The sequence below is a fragment of the Muntiacus reevesi genome, chromosome 2, assembly GCF_963930625.1.
Source record: "Muntiacus reevesi chromosome 2, mMunRee1.1, whole genome shotgun sequence".
In the NCBI taxonomy this organism is placed as follows: domain Eukaryota; kingdom Metazoa; phylum Chordata; class Mammalia; order Artiodactyla; family Cervidae; genus Muntiacus; species Muntiacus reevesi.
The window spans coordinates 105819554-105847542 of record NC_089250.1 but is presented as its reverse complement, the minus strand read 5'-3'; the positions used below and the strand labels follow the sequence as shown (position 1 = coordinate 105847542).

Genomic DNA, 27989 nt, shown 5'->3' with positions numbered 1-27989 from the left:
TTTCTAACAAGTGTTCCTGAGGGGCAGAGGCAGCCCTCACCAGGAAAGTTGTGGTCTGGGCTCCCTGCAGGCCCGGTGAAGGGCCTTCTCAGGTACCTCTGGCCCCAGCATGGACGTGTTCACTTCCAAGCTCCTTGGGGAAGGGACACATCACCTCCTGGCACATACAGGGCCAGACGGACAAAGGAAGTGCTTTGTAAATGATGAGAACTGACACATGAAGTGGCCAACTGCCTTTGCCCATCTTCCGTATCAGCCAAGATGCCCAAAATGTTTCAATAGGATTTCACCTGAAATTTAAAAAACAAACAACTAAAACACCAAGTTGATACTCAAGATCTTTATTGATTCAACTGTAACAGCAACCGTTGGTGAAAATTTAATTTTTTTCCGTAATTTCCAAATACTTGCTGGTTTGTAAGGACAGTTGGGAAAATCAGAAACACCTGACCGTAGAGTCACACAGGGCTGCCTCGGGACCACACGGCGCCCTCTGCTCGCCATCCACAACAGCGGGATGGGCGGGGGAGGGACACCCACATCGAGGGGGACGAAGGGAAGACCAAGGAAAGCACTGGCAGTCTCCAATTTTCCACTCAGAATGGATGGAGCTGGGCCACTGGTGCACAAAGACAGGGAAGGGCATTTCATCTTAATATATAAAACATTCTAAAGATGCTTAAAATGGACACCCGAACATGTGGGTGTCCTCTGGGCTCTCTAAGACATCCTCTTTAAGGTTCACCCCTGGGCAGCAGAGGGTCTCCTCACCCAGGTGAGAAGAGATGGGTTCCGTCTCCAGGTGAAGGAAAGGCACTGGCTCGCAGTCTTCAGGGACTGAGGCAGACACCGGGAGCAGGACGCCTCACCACACAGCTCACCCCTCAGCGCTACTGTTCCTCCCCATCTCTCCTGGTTTCAAGTAAAAATGACCCTTGACCTGGGCTTGGTTTTTTTTTTAAAGATTAAGATGGGAGAGGAAGAGGGTACATTGCAGGCAAGAAGAGAAACTCCGCTAGATTCACGCAATCTCAGATGTCCAGAAATTTTGGTTTTAAGCACCAGCAAGAGCTCCCTTTGGAAATTTCAATGTGGCCAAATATCAAGCATTGCAGCATCTCTCTGCCAGCCTCCCACTCGTTGAAAGGTGGCAGAGTGAAAGTTTAAATACCCCAAGAATGTGTTTCATCTCAGTACTATTTTCCATTCAGGATCCAGGCAGTATGGTCTGCCAGGGCTGCAGGCTGCAGAAGCAGAGAGACCACACATCATCTGAAAAGGGACTTGAAAGACCTCCTAAATCTAAGCTTTGCCAAAAGGTATCAACTTCCAGGCCCATCCAGAGAAAGAAATGTCAATTCCACAGGGTGGAAAAGGTGACATGAACTGACTGTATCATTCCTTAGACTGCAATCAGAAATGTCATGAACTAGGCTCAGGGAAACTCCAATTCTCAACTGGGAAAACATAGCTAGAACAAGAAATGTGCCCAGGATGTAAGCATTCTAAATAATTGTGACCCAGCTGCCTCAAGATCTGATGTCATCTTTTATTTAAAGCTGGGAGGTAAAGAAGTTGGTGATGGTAGGGGTACCACTGTATTGTAACTATGCCCCCTGTGAAGTCCAGACAGAAACTGCCCTCCCAAGTGAACACTGCTTCTTTAAAAGAGACACTAACCCCTCCTAGATGCCATGCATAGGTAAGAGATTGGGTTTCGCAGATTAATAAATAGCTGCCCATGTGCATATAGTCCAGAGACATGCTAAGAAGAGTAAGTTCTGACCCAGACAGACAAGGACTGGGTCTCCTGTCTGCAGGGGAATGTAAGGGGCTGAGGGTGCTGGCTTCAAACAGCCAGGATACTGATACCCCATCAAGTCTCCAAGGTAACAGAAAAGGATTGTTTCTGGAATATTGCTGCCAATTCAATGAGCACCTTACACCAGGTGCCTTGATGCAAAGCAGGCACTGGCTAAGCAACAGCCTCTGGGGTAAAGCCCACATATCTAGCAGAAAATGTCTGAACTGGGAAGTTGAGGTCTGAGAGATGCAAAGAGCTGGTAACCCAGACAGCAAAAATAAAGACCATCTATTTTGACTCCACCTTAAAATCAAAAGTAAAAAAATTTCATTTGAAGGTGCTTTAAAGACAAGTTCCTTATTCTAGAAGTACCTTTTCTTCTTCTTTTTAAACAGCTGCCTTAGCAGCATTGCTTTTTATTCAAGTATACTCTAAAGCAAGCAGGGCTATAGATAAGAAAATGCTGGGAAATGTCAGAGCGTAAATCTAAAGAATTTGCATCCTTAAGATGTCTGAAATCCCCAAAAACTTGGCATCGGTGCCAGGGACACAGGACATTCACTAAAAAATGTGCTAAGCTGACAAGCTTCATCGAAGCTTCTCTCAAGGGTGAAGACACGATTAGTTCTAAGAACCTGTTTCCATCAGGAAGCCCAGGGTGAGGCAGGTGTGCAGAGTTAACTTTTACTGGATGTAAAGATCAAGCACAGACAGATATCTCTTATTCCCAGATGCCCCCCCATTTACTGAGGTGGCTTTTTGGGTGGAAGACCTGACCCGTCTGCTTTAGTTGGCGTGGTTTGAGAGAGCAGGTGCCAGCTGGTGGGGACCTGGCTTCTGGAGACAATCAGCTACGTTACTCTGAATCTGAATGGTTAGCTCTTCTTTCAGCCCAGTAACCCACCTTCTAATTCATGTTTGCTCCCTTTGTTTGACAACCCCAACTGATCCATTTGAGTGACTCAATGAGAAGGATCCAATGCCCTTTGTCAATTCCTGGCTAAAGGAGAAAATGAGCAAGCAGTAGTCTTTAGAGGTTCGAGTCAAGGACTTAAGCGTCCTTGGGCCACTGGTAGTATACAACAGGAAAATGTACAAATATGACCCTGTAAATTGCCATTTCTTGCCAACCCTCTGAAAACTGGCAGGTGGTTGTGGACAGTCCATTTTTCATCTGTTTGTTGATGTACATCTTAGAGAACTATTCTCAGCAACACCACCTCTCTCAGTATAGCATTTAGTTTAAACCTAGCCCTTCTGGGGAGGGGTCGTGTTAAGGTATATCCACAAATTCTCTGACACTGCTCCATTCACTAGGTGGGGTGTAACCCCAGTTCCCTTGAGTGTAGCTGGGCTTAGTGGCTTGCTTCTAAGGAACGGGATAGGAGGGTATAATGATTTGATTTCGAAGACTGACATAAAAGGCACTACAGATTCCTCCTTGCCCACTCTGGGATCGTGTGCTCAGGGGAAGACAACTGCCATGCTGTGAGGACACTCGTGCTGCCTTAAAGAGACCCACACAGGGAGAAACTGAGGCATCTTGCTCACAAAGAGAGCCTGGAAGTGGATTCTCAAGGCCCAAGTGACTGTAGACTCTGTTGAAGTCTTGACTGCAACTTCCTATGGTGCCAATATCACCATCCTAAGCTGCTTCCCAGGTCCTAACCACAGAAACTGACAGATAATGTCTGCTCTAAAAGAGAATTTAAGTTTGGGGATAACCTGTTAAATAGCAATAGATAACAAAGATAAAGGATAAAACTCTTGGCTTGGAAGCTTAACAGGTAGAAGCTGGCTTCTCTACACTGTGCTTTAGAGAACACAGTAGCTATTTACACAGGATACGAGAGAGTGGTGAACTCAAGTCACCACACTATGAAGGAGGTAGAACCATGACAATGCACATCTCCTGCTGGAATTTGGAGGGAGGTCATTTCTCATTAAGATGGACTATCCCCAGAAGTACAGAAACATGGTTTTCTCCTAAGGAGAAATAATTAGTAAGACTTTAAGAACCATCTCACTCAAATGATACCCTAAGGGTGTTCCCTCTCCAGGAAAAGGCCCAGATAGATTATTCATTTAGGGCTTCAGCTCTTAAATGATTCCTTCCAAATACTCAGGAGGCTTCCCAGGTGGCTCAGTAGTAAAGAATTCGCCTGCTAATGCAGGAGACGCAAGTGATGTGGGTTCAACCCCTGGGTCGGGAAGATCCCCTGGAGTGGGAAATGGCAACCCACTCCAGTACTCTTGCCTAGGAAATCCCATGGATAGCGGAGTCTGGTGGGGTCACAAAGAGTCAGACATAACTGAGCTATTGAGCATACAAACACACCCAGGAGTAAACCACCTACTGGATTCCAGCTTGCCCTGAAAAATGATTCTATGAGGCATGGCACAAAGGTTTCATCTGTTCAAAGTTTATCTATTACCTTGTGAGATTATCTTTAAAACGCAGAGTTATGGAGGTCAAAGTAAATCTAGTGGCCTCCAGGAAAGAGCTGCGCCAAGCACTGTGGAGATCCTTACAGAGACGGGTACAAGATGGGCAGCTGCTATGTTATGCAGCTGATGCTCCCAAGACATACTGGAGACACAGCCTCTGACTAGGAGGCCACGTGCAGACTCCTCAAGATAGCAGAAAAGGGGATCGTGGTGTCGTGAGACTACTCAGGCTGGTTTTTTTTTTTTTTTTTTTTCAGGCTGGTGTTTTAATTACCCACTCTTCAATGAGGGAGCCGAGTTTTCACATGCAGCAGTAAAGACCCAGCAGGGCATGCACTCTGCTCACTGACAGACTGACTACTCACTGTAGTGGAGTCACGTTCCAGAGGATGTGGAGAAAGCAAGCTTCATTCCCAAAGAATCAAGCTCTCAGGGGACAATGAAGTCCTGTGCAAGCTTGTCATGGAAATTACCAACACACCTTAAGTTCTTCAAGAGTAAGTAAAGTGAAATTTGGAGTTTAATAAAAATCAGAACAGAGATACATTAAAAAAGCAAGTAAGAAATCTTTTTCTGATCATCAATTCTTGAGACTGAAAGCATCTCCAAAACCATGGAGATCCAGCTTATTCCTGAGACATCAACCATCACAAAAGGTTTCACTCTTTGAACTATTCACATTTTGTAGCAGAAAACAGAACAAAGTTCCTCAGACATCCTCTCTTCTAAAATGTTTGCGCAAACAGGGTCTTTTCAGAGTTCAAAAGAAAAACAGCTTTCCGTCTTAGTGAATTGGCCTGGTACTCTCTCACCCTGGGATCTGATCTCTTAAAAAGAGGGTTCGGAGCACCAAATCCAATCAGAAATTCCCAGGACACCAGTGGCTATTTTACTTGTCTTTCCGTGAGGGGAGTCACTCTCCCAGGACTCCCACGCCAGTCAACAGTCAGGACCATGGGGTGGGGAACGAAGCAGCAGAGGGTAAAGGGAGAGAATGAGGCGACCATGAGCAACCCAGGGAAGGCAGAATGGCCCAGTCTCACAGTCCATCCACTACAAGCTCCAGACGAGCACAGCCAATGCTAGAGCGAGAGGAACAAGCTCACACGGGACCGGGGAGGCAAGGGCTAGTGACATGGAGCAGCAGACTCGCCAAGGAACAGTTCTCACCTTCCTAACACCGGAAGATGTACAATTAAAAAGTTGCTGTTCAAAATTGTACTGAAAACATATCTAAAAATAGGTCTGTACTCATCTTAAAAATAAAAGGTCACTCCTCAGATAAGAGGAGTGACAGATCTTATCAGATACCAACAGGTGAGGTATCCTGGATGTACATTTGAAAAATGGCCTGGCAGAGAAAAGGGAAGGAGGAAGGGAAAGACAGGGGAATTCAGAGTACCATGGGAAAGGTAAGAAAACGGAAGGAATACATTTTTCAGCCCATGCTTATCTATCTCAGCAGCCAAAGAAAGCAGGTCCACAAAGGAAAAGAGAGTAGTTCCTTGCTAAGAGCACTCTCAAAGTCAACTTTAAACTTAAAAATCGGAGACAATAAATATCGCAATGCTCACTGGACTGAGAAGCAATGACGACTGAGCCTGGGTAGGGTACTCAAACGGTTCAGCGCCTGCCGAGGTCGTTCTCGGGCATCATCCCGCAGAGTGTACTGTCAGGCCTATCCAAAGTGCTTCTGTCCCGGGGAAGGGACCTGCTCGGGAGCAGGAGAAATCACCTGGATAGCTCAGGGAACAAAAGGACCACAGGCAACAAGATGCAAGTAGGGAGGGATGTGAGAAGGGGAGCAGAGAACAACTGGTGACAGGGCACCCCCTTCTGACGTAGAATTACAAAAGGTCTGCACAACTGTGTGGAGTAAAGGAACAGGAAGGTGAACTACCACACTAAAGACAGAGTACGTTCCTCCCAGAGGAAGGAGGGGAAGTGGACCTCAGAACAGTGCCCCAGGGTAATGCTACTTGAGTTGTACGAACTGTGTACTATCCCCAGGGACAAACACCACAAGGTAAAAGGGAAAGCAGCTCTCTTTCTGTTTACCATTTCCCTCCAATGGTTTTCAAGACCCCCACACCTAGGCTCTTGCAAGACTGAAACCTGGGCAGGACAGTGAGGAGAGAGAGTAAGAACAGGAATGATGCTGAACCCATCAAACCTCTGTATCACTTCCCCAAACTCCCCAGCCAATGAGTTATTAGTAGGTTGATACGGATTTGGGATTAAAAAAAAATAGGGGCGGGGGGGACCAGAGTTTAACTGTTTTCCTCTATGGGCTGCTTAGTTCTACAGAAATATGTCAAGAGTCTTCAATCTAACTGTCTAACTGGGAAAGGGAACAGGAAACAGGGAGAAGAAATGGTCAGATGCAGCTCATCTTTGCATCCTTTGGCACAAGGGGGAGGGGAGGAGACAGCATCGGGGATTGCTGGTACTGCCTCTTCTGTCTTTGCACCGATGATCCTATCAGGGACACACATGTATCAGTGTTGCTGCTTTTCTTCTGATCCTCGAAGGACAATCAGATGTCCATCTCAAACTGAGCATCATCCCCTGGTTAGAATGAAGAAAAGGAAAAGTTGGGCACAAAAAGGAAAAGCAAAACAATTTAACTAACATTCCCTCTGCACAAGAGTCAAAAAAGAATTCAAACTGTCCCATTCTCTGTAGCCTTGAAACAAGCATTCTCTGCCTTGGCTGGTCTTTTTAATCTAGGGGTGGGGGGGTGGGGGAGGCCAACAAAAGAGTGGCAGTCATATCACCCACAGGCAGGAACAATTATGGGAAAGAATACAAGTGAAAACTTTCCAAGTTTCACTCTCCTTTGTCCGAGGTTGACCAAACAGGAGCTTCTAGAGAACTCTTGGTCATTTATCAAGTCAGCACACTCTTCTGGAAGCTCTGAACTTTTAGCCCTACTCAGAATGACACACGGTCCATCAAAAACTCCTTTGGAATTTGAGAAAGTAGAAAGTTGGCTCATGTACAGGGGTCAGGGAGTGCAACCCAAGGCGTACTTCAGGAGCTGGCCATATCCACAGACATGAATAGGACTTATTATTAATGGTAAACGTGTGTGAGTGTGCGGGGCGTGGGAGGGGGGTGTGATTACTGAAATAGGCTATCCTGAAAATAGGGTGAAAAACAATACTGCTTTTCCCTACACCATAAAAAAGACATTCTCTTTATAAGAAGTAAGGTCTATTTCCCGAGGGTGATGGAAATGGGAGTTATTAAATTCTGCTTTGTGTGTGTGTGTTATCCCTAGTCCAACAAAGTCCAAATTCAAGAAGTCATCTTTGGGATTTACCATTCCTTGATTTTGGATTCTTCCTCACCCCCACCCCTCTCCTAGATTAGATTTGGCCATGGTTTAGAACTCGGGTTTCCAGAACATCTCAATAAGTCTTGGTGAGGGCAGGGGGGGAACCTCAGAGATGTATGACTGAACATCAGTTATAACTGAAGCATCAACATTTCTTCAGACTACTCAAATCACAGGGCTATCTCTTCGTCCCTAACACCAGCATCTCTTACCAACTGCATGCTTCCTGTCATGATTGTTCAAGTTGTTCAAATTGTTTACTTCTACTTTGGAGTCTTCAATTAAGGTGCCAGGGCTGGTGACTCCTGGGATATTGGGCAGATGGCAGGGCGGGGTCTGAGCCATAGGAGAGTTGCGACGATCCAACAAAAACTTTCGATCATAAATGATTCGAGTTCCTAGAAAACAGGGTTTAAAGAAGACGGAAGTTTTATATACTGTTTCAAATATAATTTTACACCAATGAAAGTAGAAAATTACCTTCACTTTCTTTGCTTTGAAAAATAAGAACTAGTAACAGTTCAAAAAGGCAGCTGAAATTATGAAGAATGAATCATTCTGGAGAGCAGAAAACTTAGATCAAGGTTGAATTATTTAGGATGGAAAGTTTTCTAATACAAATTTTAAAACTTTTTACTACCTTAAACAGAAAACAATCCAACCCTTTCTTGATGAATCAGGGTGATTACGAAATTCATTTATTATAGTATGTTGTGACCCAGGAAGACTCAGGGCCTATTCAGTTGATGATCTGTACTCTCCTTAGACCGAACAGGATTCAGATAGCCAAGGCTGTGCTTGTGGCCCTCCCCACCAGTTTCCTTGTCTCCTGCTTCACTGTTTGGCTAAGAACCATCTTTTTTCCATGTCTTAAGTCAGTTTGGCTGCCATAATCAAATACCACATATTGGACTGGGTGTCTTATACAGAAATGTATTTCCTCACAGTTCTTGAGATTTCCAAGACAAAGACACCAGTTTCGTGTGTTTCCGCTGAGCGCTCTCTTCCAGACGTGTCTTCCACACCTTCCCACTGTGTCCTCTCATGAGGGAGAGGGAAGCAAGTGTCTCTTCTGGTGGGGCATTAATCCCACTGTGAGAGCCCCACCCTCAGGATTTCACCTGAACCTAATTACCTCCCAAGGCCCCATTTCCTGGAGAAGGAAATGGCAACCCACTCCGGTGCTGCCGCCTGGAGAATCCTATAGACAGAGAAGCCTGGCGGGCTACAGTCCATGGGATCGCAAAGAGTCGGACATGACTGAAACGACTTAGCAAGCTTCCATTTCTAAATATCACATTGTGGGTGTCAATCACATTGTCAGCGTGTCAATGTATGAATGGGGAGAGCGCAAGTCAATCTATAGTACGTGCTTTACACTCACTCTAACTTAATGTCTCTAATCTGCTGGGTTTGAAAACTGGTGATCTGATTTCAACACTATGTAAAATAAGAGCAAGGAAATAGAGGAAAACAATAGAATGGGAAAGACTAGAACTCTCTTCAAGAAAACTCAGAGATACCAAGGGAACATTTCATGCAAAGATGGGCTCAATAAAGGACAGAAACGGTAGAGACCTAACAGAAGCAGAAGATGTTAAGAAGAGGTGGCAAGAATACACAGAAGAACTCTACAAAAAGATCTTCACAACCCAGATAATCACGATGGTGTGATCACTCACCTAGAGCCAGATATCTTGGATTGTGGAGTCAAATGGGCCTTAGGAAGCATCACTATGAACAAAGCTAGTGGAGGTGATGGAATTCCAGCTAAGCTATTTTAAATCCTGAAAGATGACGCTGTGAAAGTGCTGGACTCAATATGCCAGCAAATCTGGAAAACTCAGCAGTGGCCACAGGACTGGAAAAAGTCAGTTTTCATTCCAATCCCAAAGAAAGGCAATGCCAAAGAATGCTCAAACTACCGCACACTGCACTCATCTCACACACTAGTAAAGTAATGCTGAAAATTCTCCAAACCAGGCTTCAGCAATATGTGAACTGTGAACTTCTAGATGTTCAAGCTGGATTTAGAAAAGGCAGAGGAAACAGAGATTAAATTGCCAACATCCACTGGATCATCAAAAAAGCAAGAGTTCCAGAAAAACATCTATTTCTGCTTTATTGACTATGCCAAAGCCTTTGACTGTGTGGATCACAATAAACTGTGGAAAATTCTGAAAGAGATGGGCATACCAGACCACCTGACCTGCCTTTTGAGAAACCTGTATGCAGGTCAGGAAGCAAGTTAGAACTGGACATGGAACAACAGACGGGTTCCAAACAGGAAAATGAGTACATCAAGGCTGTATATTGTCACCCTGCTTATTTAACTTATATTCAGAGTACATCACGAGAAATGCTGGGCTGGAGGAAGCACAAGCTGAAATCAAGATTGCTCGGAAAAATATCAATAACCTCAGATATGCAGATGACACCACCCTTATGGCAGAAAGTGAGGAAGAACTAAAGAGCCTCTTGATGAAAGTCAAAGAGGAGAGTGAAAAAGTTGGCTTAAAGCTCAACAATTAGAAAACTAAGATCAAGGCATCCAGTATCATCACTTCATGGCAGATAGATGGGGAAACAGTGGAAACAGTGGCTGACTTTATTTTTCTGGGCTGCAAAATCACTGCAGATGGTGACTGCAGCAATGAAATTAAGAGACACTTACTCCTTGGAAGGAAAGTTATGATCATATTAAAAAGCAGAGACATTACTGTGCCAACAAAGGTTCATCTAGTCAAGGCTCTGGTTTTTCCAGTGGTCATGTATGGATGTGACAGCTGGACTATAAAGACAGCTAAGTGCCAGAGAATTGATGCTTTTCAACTGTGGTGTTGGAGAAGACTCTTGAGAGTCCCTTGGACTGCAAGGTGATCCAACCAGTTCATCCTAAGGAGATCAGTCTGGGTATTCATTAGAAGGACTGATGTTGAAGCTGAAACTCCAATACTTTGGCCACCTGATATGAAGAGCTGACTCACTGGGAAAGACCCTGACTCACTGGGAAAGATTGAAGGCAGGAGGAGAAGGGGACGACAGAGGATGAGATGGTTGGATGGCATCACCGACTCGATGGACATGGGTTTGGGTGGACTCCGGGAGTTGGTGATGGGACAGGGAGGCCTGGCGTGCTGCGGTTCATGGGGTCGCAAAGAGTCGGACACGACTGAGCGACCGAACTGAACTGAAAATAAGAGCAAACAGGCTGGGAAGGAGCCTGATGGTTTTCCAATGATTTAAGGCAAAGAGCTTCAGTGGATGGATTTTGTTCTGTCACCAGCGCCCCCCAATCTTTTATTCATGGCTAAGTTTCAGAAGGGTGAGATTTTTACTGTGAGATGTTCCTACTAACATTCATGTTGCAAGTCAGAACAAGATTATTTTTACTTCTGTAGTATACTAAACTCAGAAACTCTTGGGGTGAGGTGGTGAAAAAAGAGCACAGGGTAAAAGCAAGCTTTCTAAGTTGTGTATCAGCAACAACATAAACATGACAGCACTGTAAATGAACCAAGTAGAAAATTAGTAGTAGAGATTCAACCTAAACATGTCAGGTGTAACAAAGTTTGAAAAACTCCTATTACTGTACAGAGGCAATAAAAAATATTTTTTACTGCCTTGAGATATAATTCATGTACAATTCAAAGTGTGTAATTCAACAGTTTTTAGTATACTCATGGAATTGTGCAACCATTACCAGTCTTTTTCTTTTTTGCTTTTGAATGCACCACATGACTTGCGGGATCTTAGTTCCTCAAGCAGGAACTGAACCCAGGCCACAGCAATGAAAAAGCCAAATCTAACCACTAGACCAACTAGGGAATTCCCACCACAATCTACCTTAGGACACTGTCATCATCTCCAGAAGATAACCCTTAAACATTTAGCAGTCCCTCCCCACTTTACTCCACCCTCACCAGCCTAGGCAACCATGAATCTGTTTTCTGTCTCTATAGATCTGCCTATTTTAGGCATTTCATATAGGTGTGATTATGTAATATGTGACCTTTCGTGACTGCTCCTTTCGCTTGCAGGTTTTTAAGATTCATTCATGTTTGGCATTTAACAGTACAGCTGATCCTTGAACAATACAAGTTAGTACTTTTTCAATTGTTAAGTACTACAGTACTATACAGTCAGTGTTGGCTGAATCCATGGATGCTGAGGGCCAACGACAAGTAACACGTGGATTAACCCCCACGTTTTCCAAGGATAATTGTACTTAATTTATTATTATTGACAAATAATGTTCTGTATGTATTAATGTATATGACATTTTATCAGTCTGTCCATTGATGGACATCTGGTTTTTTTCCATTTTGAATAATGCTTCTGTAAACATTCATGTACAAGTTTTTGTGTGAACTCCTGGGTATATAAGAGAGACCTGCTGGATTATATGGCTTACCTTTTGAGGAACTAACAGACTTGTTTTCCAAAGTGGTGGCACCATTTTCCATTCCCATCAGCAGTATATGAGGGTTCCACTTTATATACACTGTAGCCAACACTTTCCTTTTTTATTTTTCACTTTTCCTTTTGGCGGTTCCCCAGGGTATGCAGGATCTTAGTTCCCCAAACAGGTATGAAACTCCAGCCCTCAGCAGTGAGAGCATGGAGTCCTACACACTGGTCTGTCAGGGAATTCCCTTTTCATCTTTTTTATTACAGCCACCCTAGTGGGTGTGAACTGGTGTCTCACGGTGTTTTAATCTGCATTTCCCTGATAGCTAAAGATGTTGAGCATCTTTTCATACATGCCTACTGGCCATTCCAACAATCATCTTCTTTGGAGAAATGTCTTTAGTCCATTTTTAAATGGACTTTTTACAACTGCACTGTACGAGTTCTTTATATATTATGAATACAAGCTTTTTAAAAAAAATTTTATTTTATATTGGAGTATAGCTGATTAATAATGTTGTGTTTTGGGTGTACAACAAAATGATTCAGTTACATATATACATGTATAAAAGCTTCATATTAATAGATGATTTGGAAATATTTTCTCCTGTGGGGTGCCTTTTCAATTTTTTTCAAAGTTTTAAATTTTAATAAAGTCCAATTTATGTCTTTTTCTTTGGTTGCTTGTGATTTTGGTGTTATATCTAAGAAACTTGCCTAACCAAGGTCACAAAGATTTGTGCCCATGTTTTCATCTAAGACTGTTATGGCATTAGTTCTCACATTTAGGTCCTGGAGTCATGGGGTCCAACTCTGGTTTTTGTGTGTGGACATCCAGTTGCACCAGCATGATTTGTTGAAAAGACTATTACTGAATATTTCCCCATTTAAATGTCTCAGTATCCCTGTCAAAGATCAATTGGCTGTTAATTGTGAGGGTTTATTTCTGGGCTTCCATTGACCGATGTGTATCCTTATGACAGTAACACACTCTCTAGATCTTGTAACAACTTTTGAAACCAGGTGAGTCTCCTAACATTGTTTTTCTTCTTCAAGATTGCTTGAAGTTATTTTAGGTCTCTTAAAGTTTCATATATGCATTTTAGGGTCAGCCTGTAAACTTCTGCAAAGAAGCCAGTGGGGATTTTGATGGGGACTGTGCTCTGAATAGATAAATTTGGGGAGTAGTACCATCTTAACAATATTGAGTCTTCCAATCCATGAACATGGACCATCTATTTATACAGACATTTACAGATAAACGTCTATCTTTATTTCAAGAATGTTATACAGTTTCCATAGTGTAAGCTTCATGCTTTTTTTTGGTTAAATTTATAACTATGTATTTTATTATTTTTTTATTGTTAAGTGGAATTATTTTATTTCATTTTTAGATTGTTCATTGAAAAATACAAACACAATTGGGTTTTGTATACCAATCTTGTATTCTGAAGCTTTACTGAACTCACTTATTAATTAATTTTAATAGTTTTTTAGTGAATTTTTAAGTTACATTTGGTTTTAAATGGACGCAAAATAAACAATTCAGAAGAGAAGCCATCCTGAAGAATTACAACTTTAATGATGCTGTTACCATTCTCACACATGGCCAGGGAAAATACAGATACAAAACCACAGTATTTCATGTGTTCGAATTTTAGATCACTGGAAGCTAAAAAAAATTGTTGCAGATATATGGCAAAAAGAAGGAATTAACCTGTCAGTGACTAGGGATTCTATGGTGTAATTCAAAAGCATTTAATATTCAAAAAACCAAAACTATCGAAAGAAAAACATTAAGACCTGACTATAAATCAAATGCCAGGAAAAAACCCTTTTTTTCCTTTTTTGATATTGTGTATACTGTGAAATTATATAAATTCCAAGACAATTTAAAAACCTAAAATATTCAGGGTCTCTTAAAAATGTGCATGCATAGACATCTTATGAAGCAAGAACTTCCAGTAATTCAATTTCAACTGCCAGTCACATTTATGTTAGCCCAATTCAGTGTCAACCAACGCATGCATAACTAGAGAAAAGTTAACCGTACATCTCTAAGGGAAAGGCAGACATACCGGGAAGTAGAGGCAGACAGGCAGAGAGTATCATCTCACATGCTGCTGTGGCTTAGTTGCTTCAGTCGAATCCGACTCTGTGTGATCCTATGGACTGCACTGCAGCCTGCCAGGCTCCTCCATCCTTGGGATTCTTCAGGCAAGAATACTGGAGGGGGTTGCCATGCACTCCTCCAGAGGATCTTCCCCACCCAAGGATCGAACCCGGTCTCCTGCACTGCAGGCAGATTCTTTACCGCCGAGCCACCAGGGAAGCCCCATAATCTCATGTGGTGGAGAGCTAAAACTGACAGACTGAGACACAGAGGTTTAACTAGATTTATTTAGAGTTTTAAAGGTAACTACCCAGGGCTTCCCTGGTGGCTCAGTGGTAAAGAATCCACCTGCCAATGCAGGAAACATGGGTTCAATCTCCGATCTGGAAAGACCCCCACATGCTGCAGACCAACTAATCTCATGTGCCACAAGTATTGAGCCTGTGCTCTAGAGCCCAGGAACCACAACTGAGCCCTCATGCCTCAACTACTGAAGCCTGAGCGTCCCAGAGCCCATGCACCACAGTAAGAGAAACCATTGCAAGGAGAAGCCCACACACCGCAGTTAGAGAGTAGCCCCCACTTGCTGCAACTATAGGAAAGCCTGCACAGTAATGGAGACCCAGCACAGCAAGAAATAAATACACAAACACTAAAAATAAATACATAAAGGTAACTACTCAGAAGTACCAAAAACAATAAAACAATTTACAGAAACTGGTAAATGGAGAGAGGCGAGCGGAAATAAGAAGTACAGAAAGTAATCAAAGTGTCCCATATCCCTCATTTTCATAACAGGAAGTCAACAGTATCCTCTAATGTTAAGAAATCAAGAAATTGTGGTATAAATATATATTATTTATAGCAACAGTAGCTAACCAGTAAAATCACTACAAACAAACTGCTAAAAGCAGCATTGGCATTTTACTTTGCATTTTAGGTGTTTCTGTTCAGTTTTTTCTATTTTGTTTTAAAAACATGCGTATCTCAGACTTCATGTTTGGATTTCAAAACAAAAAGGAATCTTTAGATCTAGGTTAACATTAGATATCTACACACAGTCTTCATTCCTTGGTGACCAGTTACTTGGATAAATCTAGTACCCTGACCTAGCACATTCTAACTGCTGACATTACTAGGAAAACATGAGAGTAAAATTGAGTCCTTTTGATGGAGAACAGAATAAGGAGAAAAAGCTTCTACTTTTCACTCTAGAAATTAGTGATTTTCAAATGGCAAGGAAAAAGAGGCAAATAAATGAGATCCTAAATTATGCTTGCCAAGATGGTTAGTACAGAAAAAAGGTCATTCAATTCTAAGGGCCTCTTTCAAGACCAAGTAGCTTATTTTAAATGATAGTCAATCCATAAGTAAGCTATATACACCCAAGAAATTGTATAACTTGATACAAAACTGCCTAGACTGACAAGGCTTGCAGTTACCATACTTTCGCAGAGCCCAGACCATAAAACCGTTTAAGGCTGCTTCCAGAATTAGAGTTAAGCAGCCACTCAAGCAAACAAACATCTTAGAATAAGAAACAGTAAGTAACTTGCCCACATTGAACAGGTGGTGACAAAACCCTCCAAGAAGCCTGAGATTAACCTACGCCTTCCCAACAATATCCCAGGCAAGAAGGGAGAGTGTGGAGTCAAACAGGGCTTCCCTCAGGGGACTTTCCTCATCAAAGAGGTAAACTATTTCTCATAAAACCGTAGTGGACTTCCCTCTATGATCATCAGGCCAGAACTGAGTCAGATGCCCACCATCCCAGACACTAGGGAAGCCATAGAGTAGTCAGAGTAAGTTTTCTGGGGCTTGGCACACTACTACTTTTAAAATAATTAGGAAATCTGGGGTAGCATGAAAAGCAGAGAAAACAGCTGTTGGGCTGGAAACCAATAGTGTCAGTCACACCCATATTTAATATTTACCTAATTTTAAATCCTTATTTTCCATAGTAGAAAACTGTTAGTATCTAAAACTGAGAAATAGAATTAAATCATATTATTCATAAATCCAGAGGTAAATGCTAGAAGAAATAGCTGAAAGAGTTTAAAATGGTTTTTCCAGGAATGGGACTAGAGATGAGATGGGATGTGAGACTGTTGCTTTTTGTTATTAGCCTAATAAATACTACTATATGCAGAGTACATCATGAGAAACGCTGGGCTGGATGAAGCACAAGCTGAAATCAAGATCGCCGGGAGAAATATCAATAACTTCAGATATGCAGATGACACCACCCTTATGGCAGAAAGTGAAGAACTAAAGAGCCTCTTGATGAAAGTGAAAGAGGAGGGTGAAAAACTTGGGTTAAAGCTCAACATTCAGAAAACTAAGATCATGGCATCTGGCCCCATCACTTCATGGCAAATAGATGGGGAAACAGTGGAAACAGTGACACACTTTATTTTTTTGGGCTCCAGAATCACTGCAGATGGTGACAGCAGCCATGAAATTAAAAGACGCTTATGTCTTGGAAGAAAAGCTATGACCAACCTAGACAGCATATTAAAAAGCAGAGACATTACTTTGCCAACAGAGGTCCGTCTAGCCAAGACTATGGTTTTTCCAGTAGTCACATATGGATGTGAGAGTTGGACTATAAAGAGCTGAAGAACTGATGCTTTTGAACTGCAGTGTTGGAGAAGACTCTTGAGAGTCCTTGGACTGCAAGGAGATTGAACCAGTCCATCCTAAAGGAAATCAGTCCTGAACACTCATTGGAAGGACTGATGTTGAAACTGAAACTCCAATACTTTGGCCACCTCATGAGAAGAACTAACTCATTGGAAAAGACCCTGATGCTGTGAAAGATTGAAGGCAGGAGTAGAAGGGGACGACAGAGGATGAGATGGTTAGATGGCATCGCTGACTCAATGGACATGAGTTTGAGTAAGCTCAAGGAGTTGGTGATGGACAGGGAGGCCTGGCGTGCTGCAGTCCATGAGGTTACAAAGAGTCGGACACGACTGAGTGACTGAACTGAACTAACAATACTATATGACTTTTAAATTTTACTTTCATAGGTAGAAAAACAACAGGGTGACTGCATGAATATTGAAGATATTTTGTTAAGTCAAACAAGTCAGACACAAAAGACAAGTATCTTTTGATCCCATGTATATGAGGCACCTGGACTAGTCAAATTCACAGAGAAAGTAGAATGATGGTTGCCAGTGGCTGGAGGTGAGCAAGTAATAGGGAGTTATTATCTAGTAAGTATGAAGTTTCAGTTTGAGAAGATGAGAAAAGTCCTGGAGATGGATGGTGGTGACAGTTGCACAACAATGTGAATGTACTTACTGCCATGGAACTGTATACTTAAACATGGTTAAAATGGTCAATTTTATGCTATTTACACAATAAGAAATACACATGATTTCAGACTTCCAGCCTCCAGAAATATAAGAAAATAAATTTGTTTAAAGCCTCCCCACACACAATTATCTTTTTAATATCAAGAGAAAGTGTTTTAGAAATAAAAAGCAAATCCCATTATAAGCAATTGGGAGCAGTGAGTGACTCAAAAAAAGTATTTGTAAGTATATATATAAAAAACAGACTGACCCTACAGTCATGAGGAAACCTAGAAATTTATAAAACAACAAAGCACTTGGCAAGTAACCTCAGTATTCCGTTAGGAATTCTTAACATCCTCCATCTATGCCTCATATAAAGGCCCACCAAGAGATCAGAAACAGACACAAGATGAACAAGCAGCGTAAGCGCCTATGTGCTAAGTTTCTCAGCCGTGTCCGACTCCCCACAACCCCATTCACAGACTGTAGCCTGCCAGGCTTCCCTGTCCATGGGATTCTCCAGGCAATAATACTGAAGTGGATTGCCATTTCCTTCTCCGAACAAGCAACAAGTGTTTCCAATACACTCAGAAAGGTAGTCTGCCTCTTTCCCTCTCTCCCCAGCTCCATCCCAATAATAAGAAGAGAACATAAGAAGTGAAAAATACAGAAAGGACTTACAAAGAAAGTGGTTTTCTGTTTTTTATTCTACCAGCGTAGGGGGGTGATTAACAAGGTCTGTGTTTCACTATGTTAGAGAACATTTTAAATGCATTTCAGTTTTAAACATCTGTTCTGGGACTTCCCTGGTGGCCCAGGGGTTAGGAGTCTGCCTTGCAATGCAGGGACATGGGTTCGATCCCTGGTCAGGGAAGTAAGATCCCACACGCCATGGAGCAAACAAGTCTGCGTGCCACAGCTAGAGGGTCTGTACCTCACAACAAAAGATCTTGCATGAGGCAATGGAGATCCCGTGAGCCACAACTAAGACCTAACAGTCAAATAAATAAACGATTTCTTTAAAATAAATAAATAAATAAACATCTGTTCTTCATGGAGGCTCCGGATGGAACAGACAGGACTCCTGAAAGCTCTATGCCAGATAACCCAGAGGAGGCTAAAAGTTGCTTGACCCAGTATCCTCCAGGGAAGCTGATGGTGGCCAAATCACGTTCAGTGTGTACAATCATCAAATCTCTAAAGTGCTAATAAAACCAAGAGAGGAACAATTTTTACATCAGCAGAAGGCACAATTAGAGCCAGAGGATATTATAACTTAGTATGGCTAAATAATTATGGCAAATGGAAGACATCCAAGGTTTGTGAAAAGTCAATTCTACTGTCCTTTGATTAACTCCAATTCTCATAACCAGGAGCAAAGATTTCCAAGACATTAATATCAAAGGAAGGCTCCCTACCCAATCACACAGGACTCTGCCAGAGTAGAACACACACCCAGGCTGAAAGGGAAGTTGATAATGACTATGCTCCTATTCACAAGGTTCTGTTATCTGTTAAGAAGAGGCCTCAGACAGCATCTGGTGGAAGCTGGTCATTTTACAGATGAGAAAACAATGTCCAAAGAAAGATCACACAGTGAGTGCCCCAGGACTCAGGAGACCAACACAAATAAGCAAGGCAGTCTGAGCAAATCTGCCTTTCTTGAGTCTGGCCGAAAAATGGTTGGAAACAAATGACTTTTTTAGTTAGTACCAGGTACAAAGTAGTATACAAACCACAAACTAATCTCAAATAAATGCCAACTCATTTTAAGACTAACAAAATTAAGTACGTCAAATACGTCCAAGTCTGTTTGAGTTTGAACACTCGTCTTGAAATAAATTTTCTTCACAAGAACTACCTGGTTCTGGTTCCAGGAAAATGCTGGTTGGATGCGCCAGATTGTTGACAGCACCCTGGATCAATTCTTTGGATTAGATTCCACACGCTTTGGTTCAGCCTCTAATGCTAATGTAATGCTAATGATTAATGAGGGCTCACTGCTCTGGCATGGGGAAAGCACTCAGAGTCAGGCCTGACCGTCATCCCCACTTCTTGTTTTCCTCCCCGTTGACTCCTCTTGGGCACTTAAAAAAATAAAAATAAAAACAATGCATAATACATATCTACCAATATCTTCTACTTACAGGAAGGAACTTGAACTCATCAATAACTTCAGAGGCAAAAGCCTACTGAACATCACTGTTCTAGGTCACTTCATTTATGTGCTGCCTCTTCATTATGGTTCAAGGAACTTATCAGACCAGAAAGTGGTTTCATTTCAACGTAAAAGCAGCCTAACTCTAACATAAACATTCTCTGGTGATGAAATGGGCACCTCTCTGAGGCCCAAAGAATGAGTTACAACATCTTAAAAATGAATCACAGGTCTAGCAAACTTTTGATAGGTACCTCTTAGAATGGACTCTGCAGGTGGTGCAGTGGAAAAGCATCCACCTGCCATGCAGGAGACATGGGTTTGATCCCTGGGTCGGGACGATCCCGTGGAGTAGGAAATGGCAACCCACTCCAGTCTTCTTGCCTGGAAAATCCCATGGATAGGAACATGGCCTTAGAACCTAGAGAGTAATCAATGGTCTATCTTTACCAATCCTCACCTGCTATAAAACCAAAGATACCACAGGAAGAATAGACAAGTATCTCTTAGGAATATAGATGCAAAAATCCTCAACCAAGTATTAGCAAACAGAATTCAGCAACATATAAAAAGGATTATATACCATAATCAAGGGTATTTACTCCAGGAATGAGAGGCTGGTTCAACATCCAAAAATAATTAACACAATATATCATAAGAACAGAAGAAAAAAAAAACAAAAATCATAGGATCATTCCAAAAGATACAAAAGAAAAAACTGCCTTTGATAAAATCCAACACCCTTTCATAATAACAACAGACTAGGAATAATAGGAAACTTCCTGAACCTGATATAAAGAGCATCTATGAAAAACCACAGCTATCATTTTACCTAATGATAAAAGACTGGAGGTTTTCCCCAAATACTGAGCACATATCAGTGGTATCTGTTCTCATTCTCTTGCCATGAGAGTTTGTTCAACACTGTACTAAAGGTTCCAGTTCTAGCCAGGGCCATTAGGCAAGAAAACAAACAAAAAAGGTACCTAGATCAATAAGGAAGAAGTAAAACTATCTTTATGCATATGTGGTCTTGTGGTCTTGTATATAGACAATACCAAGGAATCTATAAGAATTGTATTTTCCAGTTACTGATTCTTGTTTACTAAGCATTTTACTTTTTAAAACAACTCAATGACATGAACAGCTTTAGTTCATCAGGGCATTTGTCCTCAAGATCTAAAAGACAGTTTATTTAGAAACAAATACTCACAAATTTCTGAACTTTTGGCTTCAAACTGTGGCCTGAGAACCAGGTGAAAAGGGCCTTTAAAAACTAGTCCTATATCACATAAATCAAAGCAAGATTCTCTATGACCCACCTCCAGGGTAACAGGGTAACAGAAATAAAAACAAAAGTAAACAAGTGGGACCTGATTAAAAGCTTTTGCACAGCTAAGGAAACTGTAAGCAAGGTGAAAAGACAACCCTCAGGATGGGAGAAAATAAAAGCAAATGAAACAACTGACAAAGGATTAATTTCCAAAATACTCAAGCAGCTCATACAACTCAATGCCAGAAAAACAAACAACGCAATCAGAAAGGGGGGGAAAGACCTAAACAGACATTTCTCCAAAGAAGACATACAGATGGCAAACAAACACATGAAAAGATGCTCAACATCGCCCATTATTAGAGAAATGCAAATGAAAACCACAATGAGATATCACCTCACATGGGTCAGAATTGCCATCAACAAAAAGTCTACAAACAACAAATGCTGGAGAGGGTGTGGAGAAAAGGGAATGCTCTTGCACTGTTGGTGGGAATATAAATTGATACAGCCACTATGAAAGACGGTACGGAGACGCCTTAAAAAACTAGGAATAAAAAACCACCATATGACCCAGCCATCCCACTCCTAGGCATATACCCTGAGGAAACCAAAGTTGAAAAAGACACATGTATCCCACTGTTCACTGCAGCACTATTTACAATAGCCAGAACATGGAAGCAACCTAGATGTCCATCGACAGATGAATGGATAAAGTTGTGGTACATATACACAATGGAAACATTACTCAGCCATAAAAAAGAACGCATCTGAGTCAGTTCTGATGAGGTGGATGAACCTAGAACCTATTATACAGAGTGACGTGAGTCAGAAAGAGAAAGATATATATCGTATTCTAACGCACATACATGGAATCTAGAAAAATGGTACTGAATAATTTATTTTCAGGGCAGCGATGGAGAAACAGACATAGAGAATAGACTTATGGTCATGGGGAGAGGGGAGGAGAGGGTAAGATGTATGGAAAGAGTAACATGGAAACTTACATTACCTTATGTAAAATAGATAGCCAATGGGAATTTGCTGTGTGGCTCAGGAAACTCAAACAGGGGCTCTGTATCAACCTAGAGGGGTGGGATGGGGCAGGAGATGGGAGAGAGCTTCAAAAGGTAGTGGATATATGTATACCTATGGCTGATTCATGTTGAGGTTTGACAGAAAACAACAAAATTCTGTAAAGCAACTATCCTTCAATTAAAAAAAACAAGCCATATATCAGATAGATAGCTGCTGGGTTGTTAAAACACAGATTTTAAGGGGTCTTCACAAAACAAAGTCTGTGATAAACAAATTTGAAAATGGTAGCCTAGGTCTTACTTATTCAATAAGCTAAATGATGGAAAGTTTCAACTGACTTTTGTTCTATTGTAAATAGAGCAGCAAATATCTTTGAAACAGTAATTTTCATCTAAAGACTTGGGAGTCAAGAAAAAGTTCTATCCTTTACCAACAACTATTATTCTGCTTGGGGCTCTCTTCCTTCCAACCAGGTGAACTAGTTTTCCCACGTTAACTTTAGCCTGTCTGATCAGCAAATCTTATTTTTTTTCATCACATCACAGCCTTTACTGCTGACTGGCAGTGAAGAATCTCCGATATTCACTACTGTAGCTATTTGAGTTCCCAAAATTATTTTGGCTGATTCCATATAAAAATAGAAAATCTGACATTCCTTAGTTATTGGTTATGACATGTCCACATACCAAAATATTTTTTGCCCATACAAATCCATGAAGCCTAAATTTTACTCAAGATAGAATATCAAAAAATTGAAAGGGCATGATCTGTAACTTTTTACACACACACATGTAGTCAAGCCTACAGTTGTCTCCAAACCATGCAAAACCCCTCCCATAAAATCATTTTTAAGACTCCAGTCCTCAAAAAGTCCTTGCGGAACCCTAGTAGTGCCAGTTTACAGACGCACATTTCATCCGTAGGCCCTTGGAGAGTAGAAGGGAGTTGTGCACTACCCGCCTGGACGAGCTCCGGCTTCCCTCATCAGGTTGCGTCTAACCTGGAGCAGGCAGAGGCACACACAATACACTGCCGCATGCCCCGAGGCCGAGGGCTGCTGCCTTCCCGGGCAACCGGCAAACATGGACCCAACACAAAAGTGCACCCACCGCAAAACTGAGCTACATCTTCTGGTACATACTTTGGTGGCTGACAAAATGAGACTAAAGCCAAATCTCCTTTGGAATGACAACACATGTCAATTTTTGTTACTCTGAGGTAAGGAAATGCCATCTTCCTTGAACACAAGGTAAAGTGACTGAACAACTTTCAACGTGTTTTTCGTGCACTTCTTACATGTAATCATGAAGTCCTTCAGTTAATAACTGAAACTAGAGAGCCAAACAAGTACATTTGCTGGTTCAGAAATTTTTGGCTAGAATAAACTGAGGTCACTGTATTAGAAATATTGTAACAGTGAGAAATTGGCCTTTCTTCCCCACATCTACAGGGCTCTATTCACTTCTCCCAACAAAACTAGATTAACACTCAGGATTCTCCCAAATATTCTTACTTTATTATGGCTCACACCAAGTGGATTCTTTTCCGTTCTTCCTGTCTTCTCCTTTATCCCTAAACCCTTCCAATGGCCTTCAGGGAACCAACAAATTAGAGCAACTCTTCAGCTGGCAGAAAGGATGCGCAAGGGTATGAACAAGATTTCAAAGTAACAGTTCTCCTCTGGCGCTTTTGTTACGGCAACAGCATACTTTTCCACAGCTGAGGAGAATGTTACGCAGGAAAAGTAAGGCAAAAAGAAAGACTCAAAGAGGTCTCTTTGTTCATTCCCCAGAGCACAACCCTCTCAACAAGGAGACAGTTCAAAACTCATTAAAAAATAAATAAATAAATAATAAGGTAGCAAAAAGCATCATATTATCTGGCATTCCAGAGGTAGAAGAGTCTTCTTAAATGTTTGCAAACTTCCTTTCCTAGGAAAATATGCATCTTAAGACAGCAGAGGAAAAACCTGAAATAGGAATCAGGACACTAAGTTTGAAACTACCAACTGACATTAATTAGCTGTATGACACTAACAAGTTACTTAATTTCTCTCAGTTATAGAAGCAACGCATTAGGTCCCTTCCAGCTAACCATTGTTACAAAAGTGAAGCAGACTGTAATAACTTTACCTTTCACTGAGCTAGAAGCAGCTTCTCAAAGGATGAACCAAATGTCATGCCCATTCCCCCAGAGGCAGATAAAACAAAATAAAAACCCAAGGGCGTTTTGTTCTGAATTTGGTCAAAACTTTTGTTCTTCCTTAATAATGAGAAAAAGGTACACTTCTTAAAATATGAGAAATATAAGAGGTTACAGAAAGTTTTCATTTCATTTCCCAACTCTCATTTTCCAACCACAGAAGGCAACTTTGAGAAATCTTTTCAAGGGTAAGTTGTATCCTCTGTGGGGAGATGGCAAGTTCATTATGTTGTCAATGTCTCTGCCCAGTCTGATCATACAGGGCATTCAGCATATCAACGGTTATCTGGAATGCTCTGACCTGTGTATGACACTCTAGAAGCTTGAGATAGGAAATTCTAATCCCCTTCCTTCCTACTACATAGAGATTACTCATACAAGCCTACTACCACTTTTCTAAATGTTTTCCAGTCTGAAATATGTAACTCAGCACTTGACTCTTTACAAGTTTTTTATTTTAGAACTAAAAAGCTTTTCTACCCAGCAAGATTTTAAGACCACTGAGAGTAAAGACTGCATTTCCTACCTTTGTCTGTGGTCCCCTTTTGTGCAAAGCACTGCCCTGGACCCACAAAACTCACTGAAGATACCTGACCACATCAAGTCAGGTGCCTAAAGGTGACCAAATAACAAACATGATTCAGGGAAAGAAAATCACATAGAAGAGAGGGAAATGTAACAAAAGAAATGAACAAATCATCAGAAAATTGGAAATTTTCCAGGGGGGGGGGGGTTAAATCAGTAAGTACTGCATATCTAGGTGGCACTGAGGTAACTGCTATAAAATGGTGTTTAAATCCAACCGCAACAGTGCTACATCTTATAAACATATTAGGTAAGTCTTTGTGTTAAAAATTTATGACAATGTGCTCTACTAATAAATAACAGCTCTGTAAAATAGATGAGCTAAGATGTATGTAAATTTGCAATTAAAAAGCAGAAACCATCTGGACACAGGGTAAGTGATACTTGAGAAAGTAGCTGAGGACTATGTATGTAGGGAGGAAGGATAAATGATTTAGTATTTCTGGCAGAATTTTTCCCAACACTGTAGGAAGTAATTCAGACTACCAGAGATAGGCTTGTATCTTTAAGGCACACTTAAAGACTATGCCCTTACTTTATAAGCATATAAGCTCGGGTATTTGAAATATGTCTAAAGGTGCCCCTGCAGTTTTTCCCTCAAAGGAATAATGATTAATATACAGCTAAAAGTTTAGTTCCTTCCTCAAATAAATAATTATCTGCTACTATGACATTGGTTCTAAACTGCTGGAAGCACAGGCATTACAGAATTCACAAGGAATTCTGGAAGAAGTTATAAATTTCTTTCCATCACCTCGGAAAACAGCATCCATTTCTTAAAAGTTGTCAGTTCAAGTTCAAGACAACCTATGGAGAACAGATCCTGGTTTGCCAGATCTTTCACGATTAAAAGGCAAGAAGATTTCAGCATGCTCAGGGGCTGGCCTTGACCAGATGAGGTCAGGAAGGAGGTTATCTCCAATGAGATAAGCCACCTCACTAGAAACTCCACTGTTCCACATAGTTACAACTTCCAGTTCTCCACATATATCAAAGAACGTCTCCTGCCTGGATCATTTAAAAGTATTCCAAGGCAGCCACGCACCCCTAGAGTCGCCTGGGTGGATTCCTCTGTAGAGCTCTCTCCGAGATTTTTATTCCCTGCTGGCAAGATCTTACTCTACCGTCTTGATATTGTGCAACGATTAAAAAATGGCCCAGGCCTAACAGCAAGCGACTGGTTGGAGCACAACTGGTGAGCCCAGCCCACAGGAACCAAGCTAGCAATCCCGCAGACGGCAAGGGCTGCCAGCAAAGTCCCAACCCTCTAGCCAGAGGCCACCATCAAAAAGCTAAGTAACCAAATTAAAAATAAAGCACCATTCCCTTCATGAGGTCCCTCAAGATCGCTCTCCGGTCTTCTCCCACTGGATAAAAGCCCAGTCAGGGGACAGACAACCTTTGAGCTCCCTTTTCCCGTGACCAATTAATGCCACGCTCTTCACCTCTACCCCAGTGTTCTTCCTTGTAAACAGTCTTGGTCGCACTCTGAAAAGTAGTGCCCAGGGACCCCGCTCTGCACGGCCCCTTCCCTCGGATGAGGCAGTCCCGCCGGGGAGGGTACCGTCTTCCACCTACCTCCACAGGCGTCGCCGCCAAAACTCTACCCTCAAGTCTGCCAGCGCTCCTTTCCCTGGGCTATTACTTGAGCATGATTTTATCACTCCTCCTCCAGCCTGGGGACTCCCCCCACCCGTGGGGCCTCGTCCAGCAAAGTAAACAATGCTGTCAAAGCAGGATAACACTGGGCGAGGCTTCCAAACTCCGCATTCCAGCCTCCCCCCTCCTGGAGTTCTAGAAGCAGCAAAACAAGTCATCGCAGGGTCCCAGAAGCAAACTACTCTCCCCAACTTCCTTTCTAAAAAGGCCGGGAGACAGCTCCAAAATCAAGCTTCAATGTACACAAAGACACTATATGTAAGAGGCAGAGGGAATGCGGAGCGAGTGCAAAGCCAAGTGTAGACGAATTTGCCCTGGAGTACGAGGGCGGGAGAAGGAGAAAACTGGGTCGAGTGCGTAAACCTGCCACGAAGCGGGAACAGGGGCTTTTTTTTTCCACGAGAGGAGAGCCAGCCACGTTCCCAGAGCGGGCACGCGCTGAATAGAGTTGCGGGAGAGAGAGAACGAGAAGTTAATGTTCTCGAAAGCCGTCTCAAGGGGGTTTCGGGGGAAACCCCAGGAAAGGGGCTTTGGTGGAGCCGGGGTGGCCCGAGCGGCCCAGAGTGGATACGCCCTGAGTTAAAGGACCGCGGCGGGAAACTGCAGGGACACCGCGGAGGTTAGCGCGGGCGAGCTCGGGTGAGGGCGGCGCGGGCGCCGACGCTCACCTCCCGGTGTGGTGGAGAAGAGCGTCCCCCCGGGCGTGGTGCAATAGTCATGAGGTAGCTGCGCGGCGTCGCTGATGGGCACGGTGCGGGTGGGGATGGCGCGGCTCTGGCTGGGCTGGTGGCCGCTGCCGGCGGACGAGGACATGGCTCTGGGCGCGGACTCTCGGGCTTTGTCCGGCGGGCGGGCAGGCGGGCGGCGGCGGCGGCTGAGGGCCCGAGCTGCTCCAGCTGCTCAGGCGGGCTGAAGGGCGGGCGGGGCTAGGCGCGCTCCGCTCGCTCCTCGCTCGCTTCCTCTTGCTCCCTCGTCCCGCTCCGCTCCCGCCGCCGCCCTCTCAGCCGCCGCCGCCGCCGCCGCCCGATCCTCCGGCCTCCGCCAGCAGCCTCAGCAGCAGGAGCAGCGGCAGCAGCGGCGACGACGACGACGACCGGAAGCGGGCGAAGGCGGGAGCCAGAGGGAGGTCGGGGTAGCTGGTCGGCCGGACGTGACGTCACGAGGGCGGGTCCTGGGTGGCAAGGCTGCTGATGGGGCGGGGCTTATAGCCTGAGGGAGGGACGCAAACCGGACTGAACCTACGCGAAGTGTTTGTGAACTGAACGTAGGTGTGCTTGGAAAACTTCTGTGGGTTTTTTATTATTATTATTATTGTTATTATTATTGCCAGTCAACACTAATTGAGTTGACTTCTGTTTCCTATATCGAGGCAAAATGTTATTTTACTTTTAATTGTTCATTATTAAATAAAAGGAATGCGTGCATGTATTAAAAGACGATCAGAATGGTTTATGGTGCCACCGTGCTCAAAGGGTAGCAAATTATTTCGATAAAAAATTTAGCGAGAAAGCAGCCTTCGACAACATGTAAATAAATACGCGTGGATCCAACAAGACTTTATTGACAAAAACAGGTGACCAGGTGGATTTGTCCTGTGGGCCATGGTTTGCAGATCCTGTCTTTGTTTTTGTTTTTGTTTTGTCCAGGTGCACCT

At 42.8% G+C, this 27989-nt stretch overlaps 1 protein-coding gene across 1 annotated transcript; it reads right to left on the bottom strand.

The window, feature by feature from the left end:
• Positions 1 to 325: 325 nt before the first annotated feature.
• Positions 326 to 27443, bottom strand: EIF4EBP2 (eukaryotic translation initiation factor 4E binding protein 2). The gene is made up of 3 exons (XM_065922509.1): positions 27004 to 27443; positions 7805 to 7990; positions 326 to 6820 (listed from the first exon to the last, which is right to left on the bottom strand). Exons 1-3 carry the CDS (start codon positions 27146 to 27148, stop codon positions 6789 to 6791), a joined length of 363 nt encoding a protein of 120 aa, XP_065778581.1. The 5' UTR covers positions 27149 to 27443; the 3' UTR covers positions 326 to 6788.
• Between the last annotated feature and the right edge of the window lie 546 nt (positions 27444 to 27989).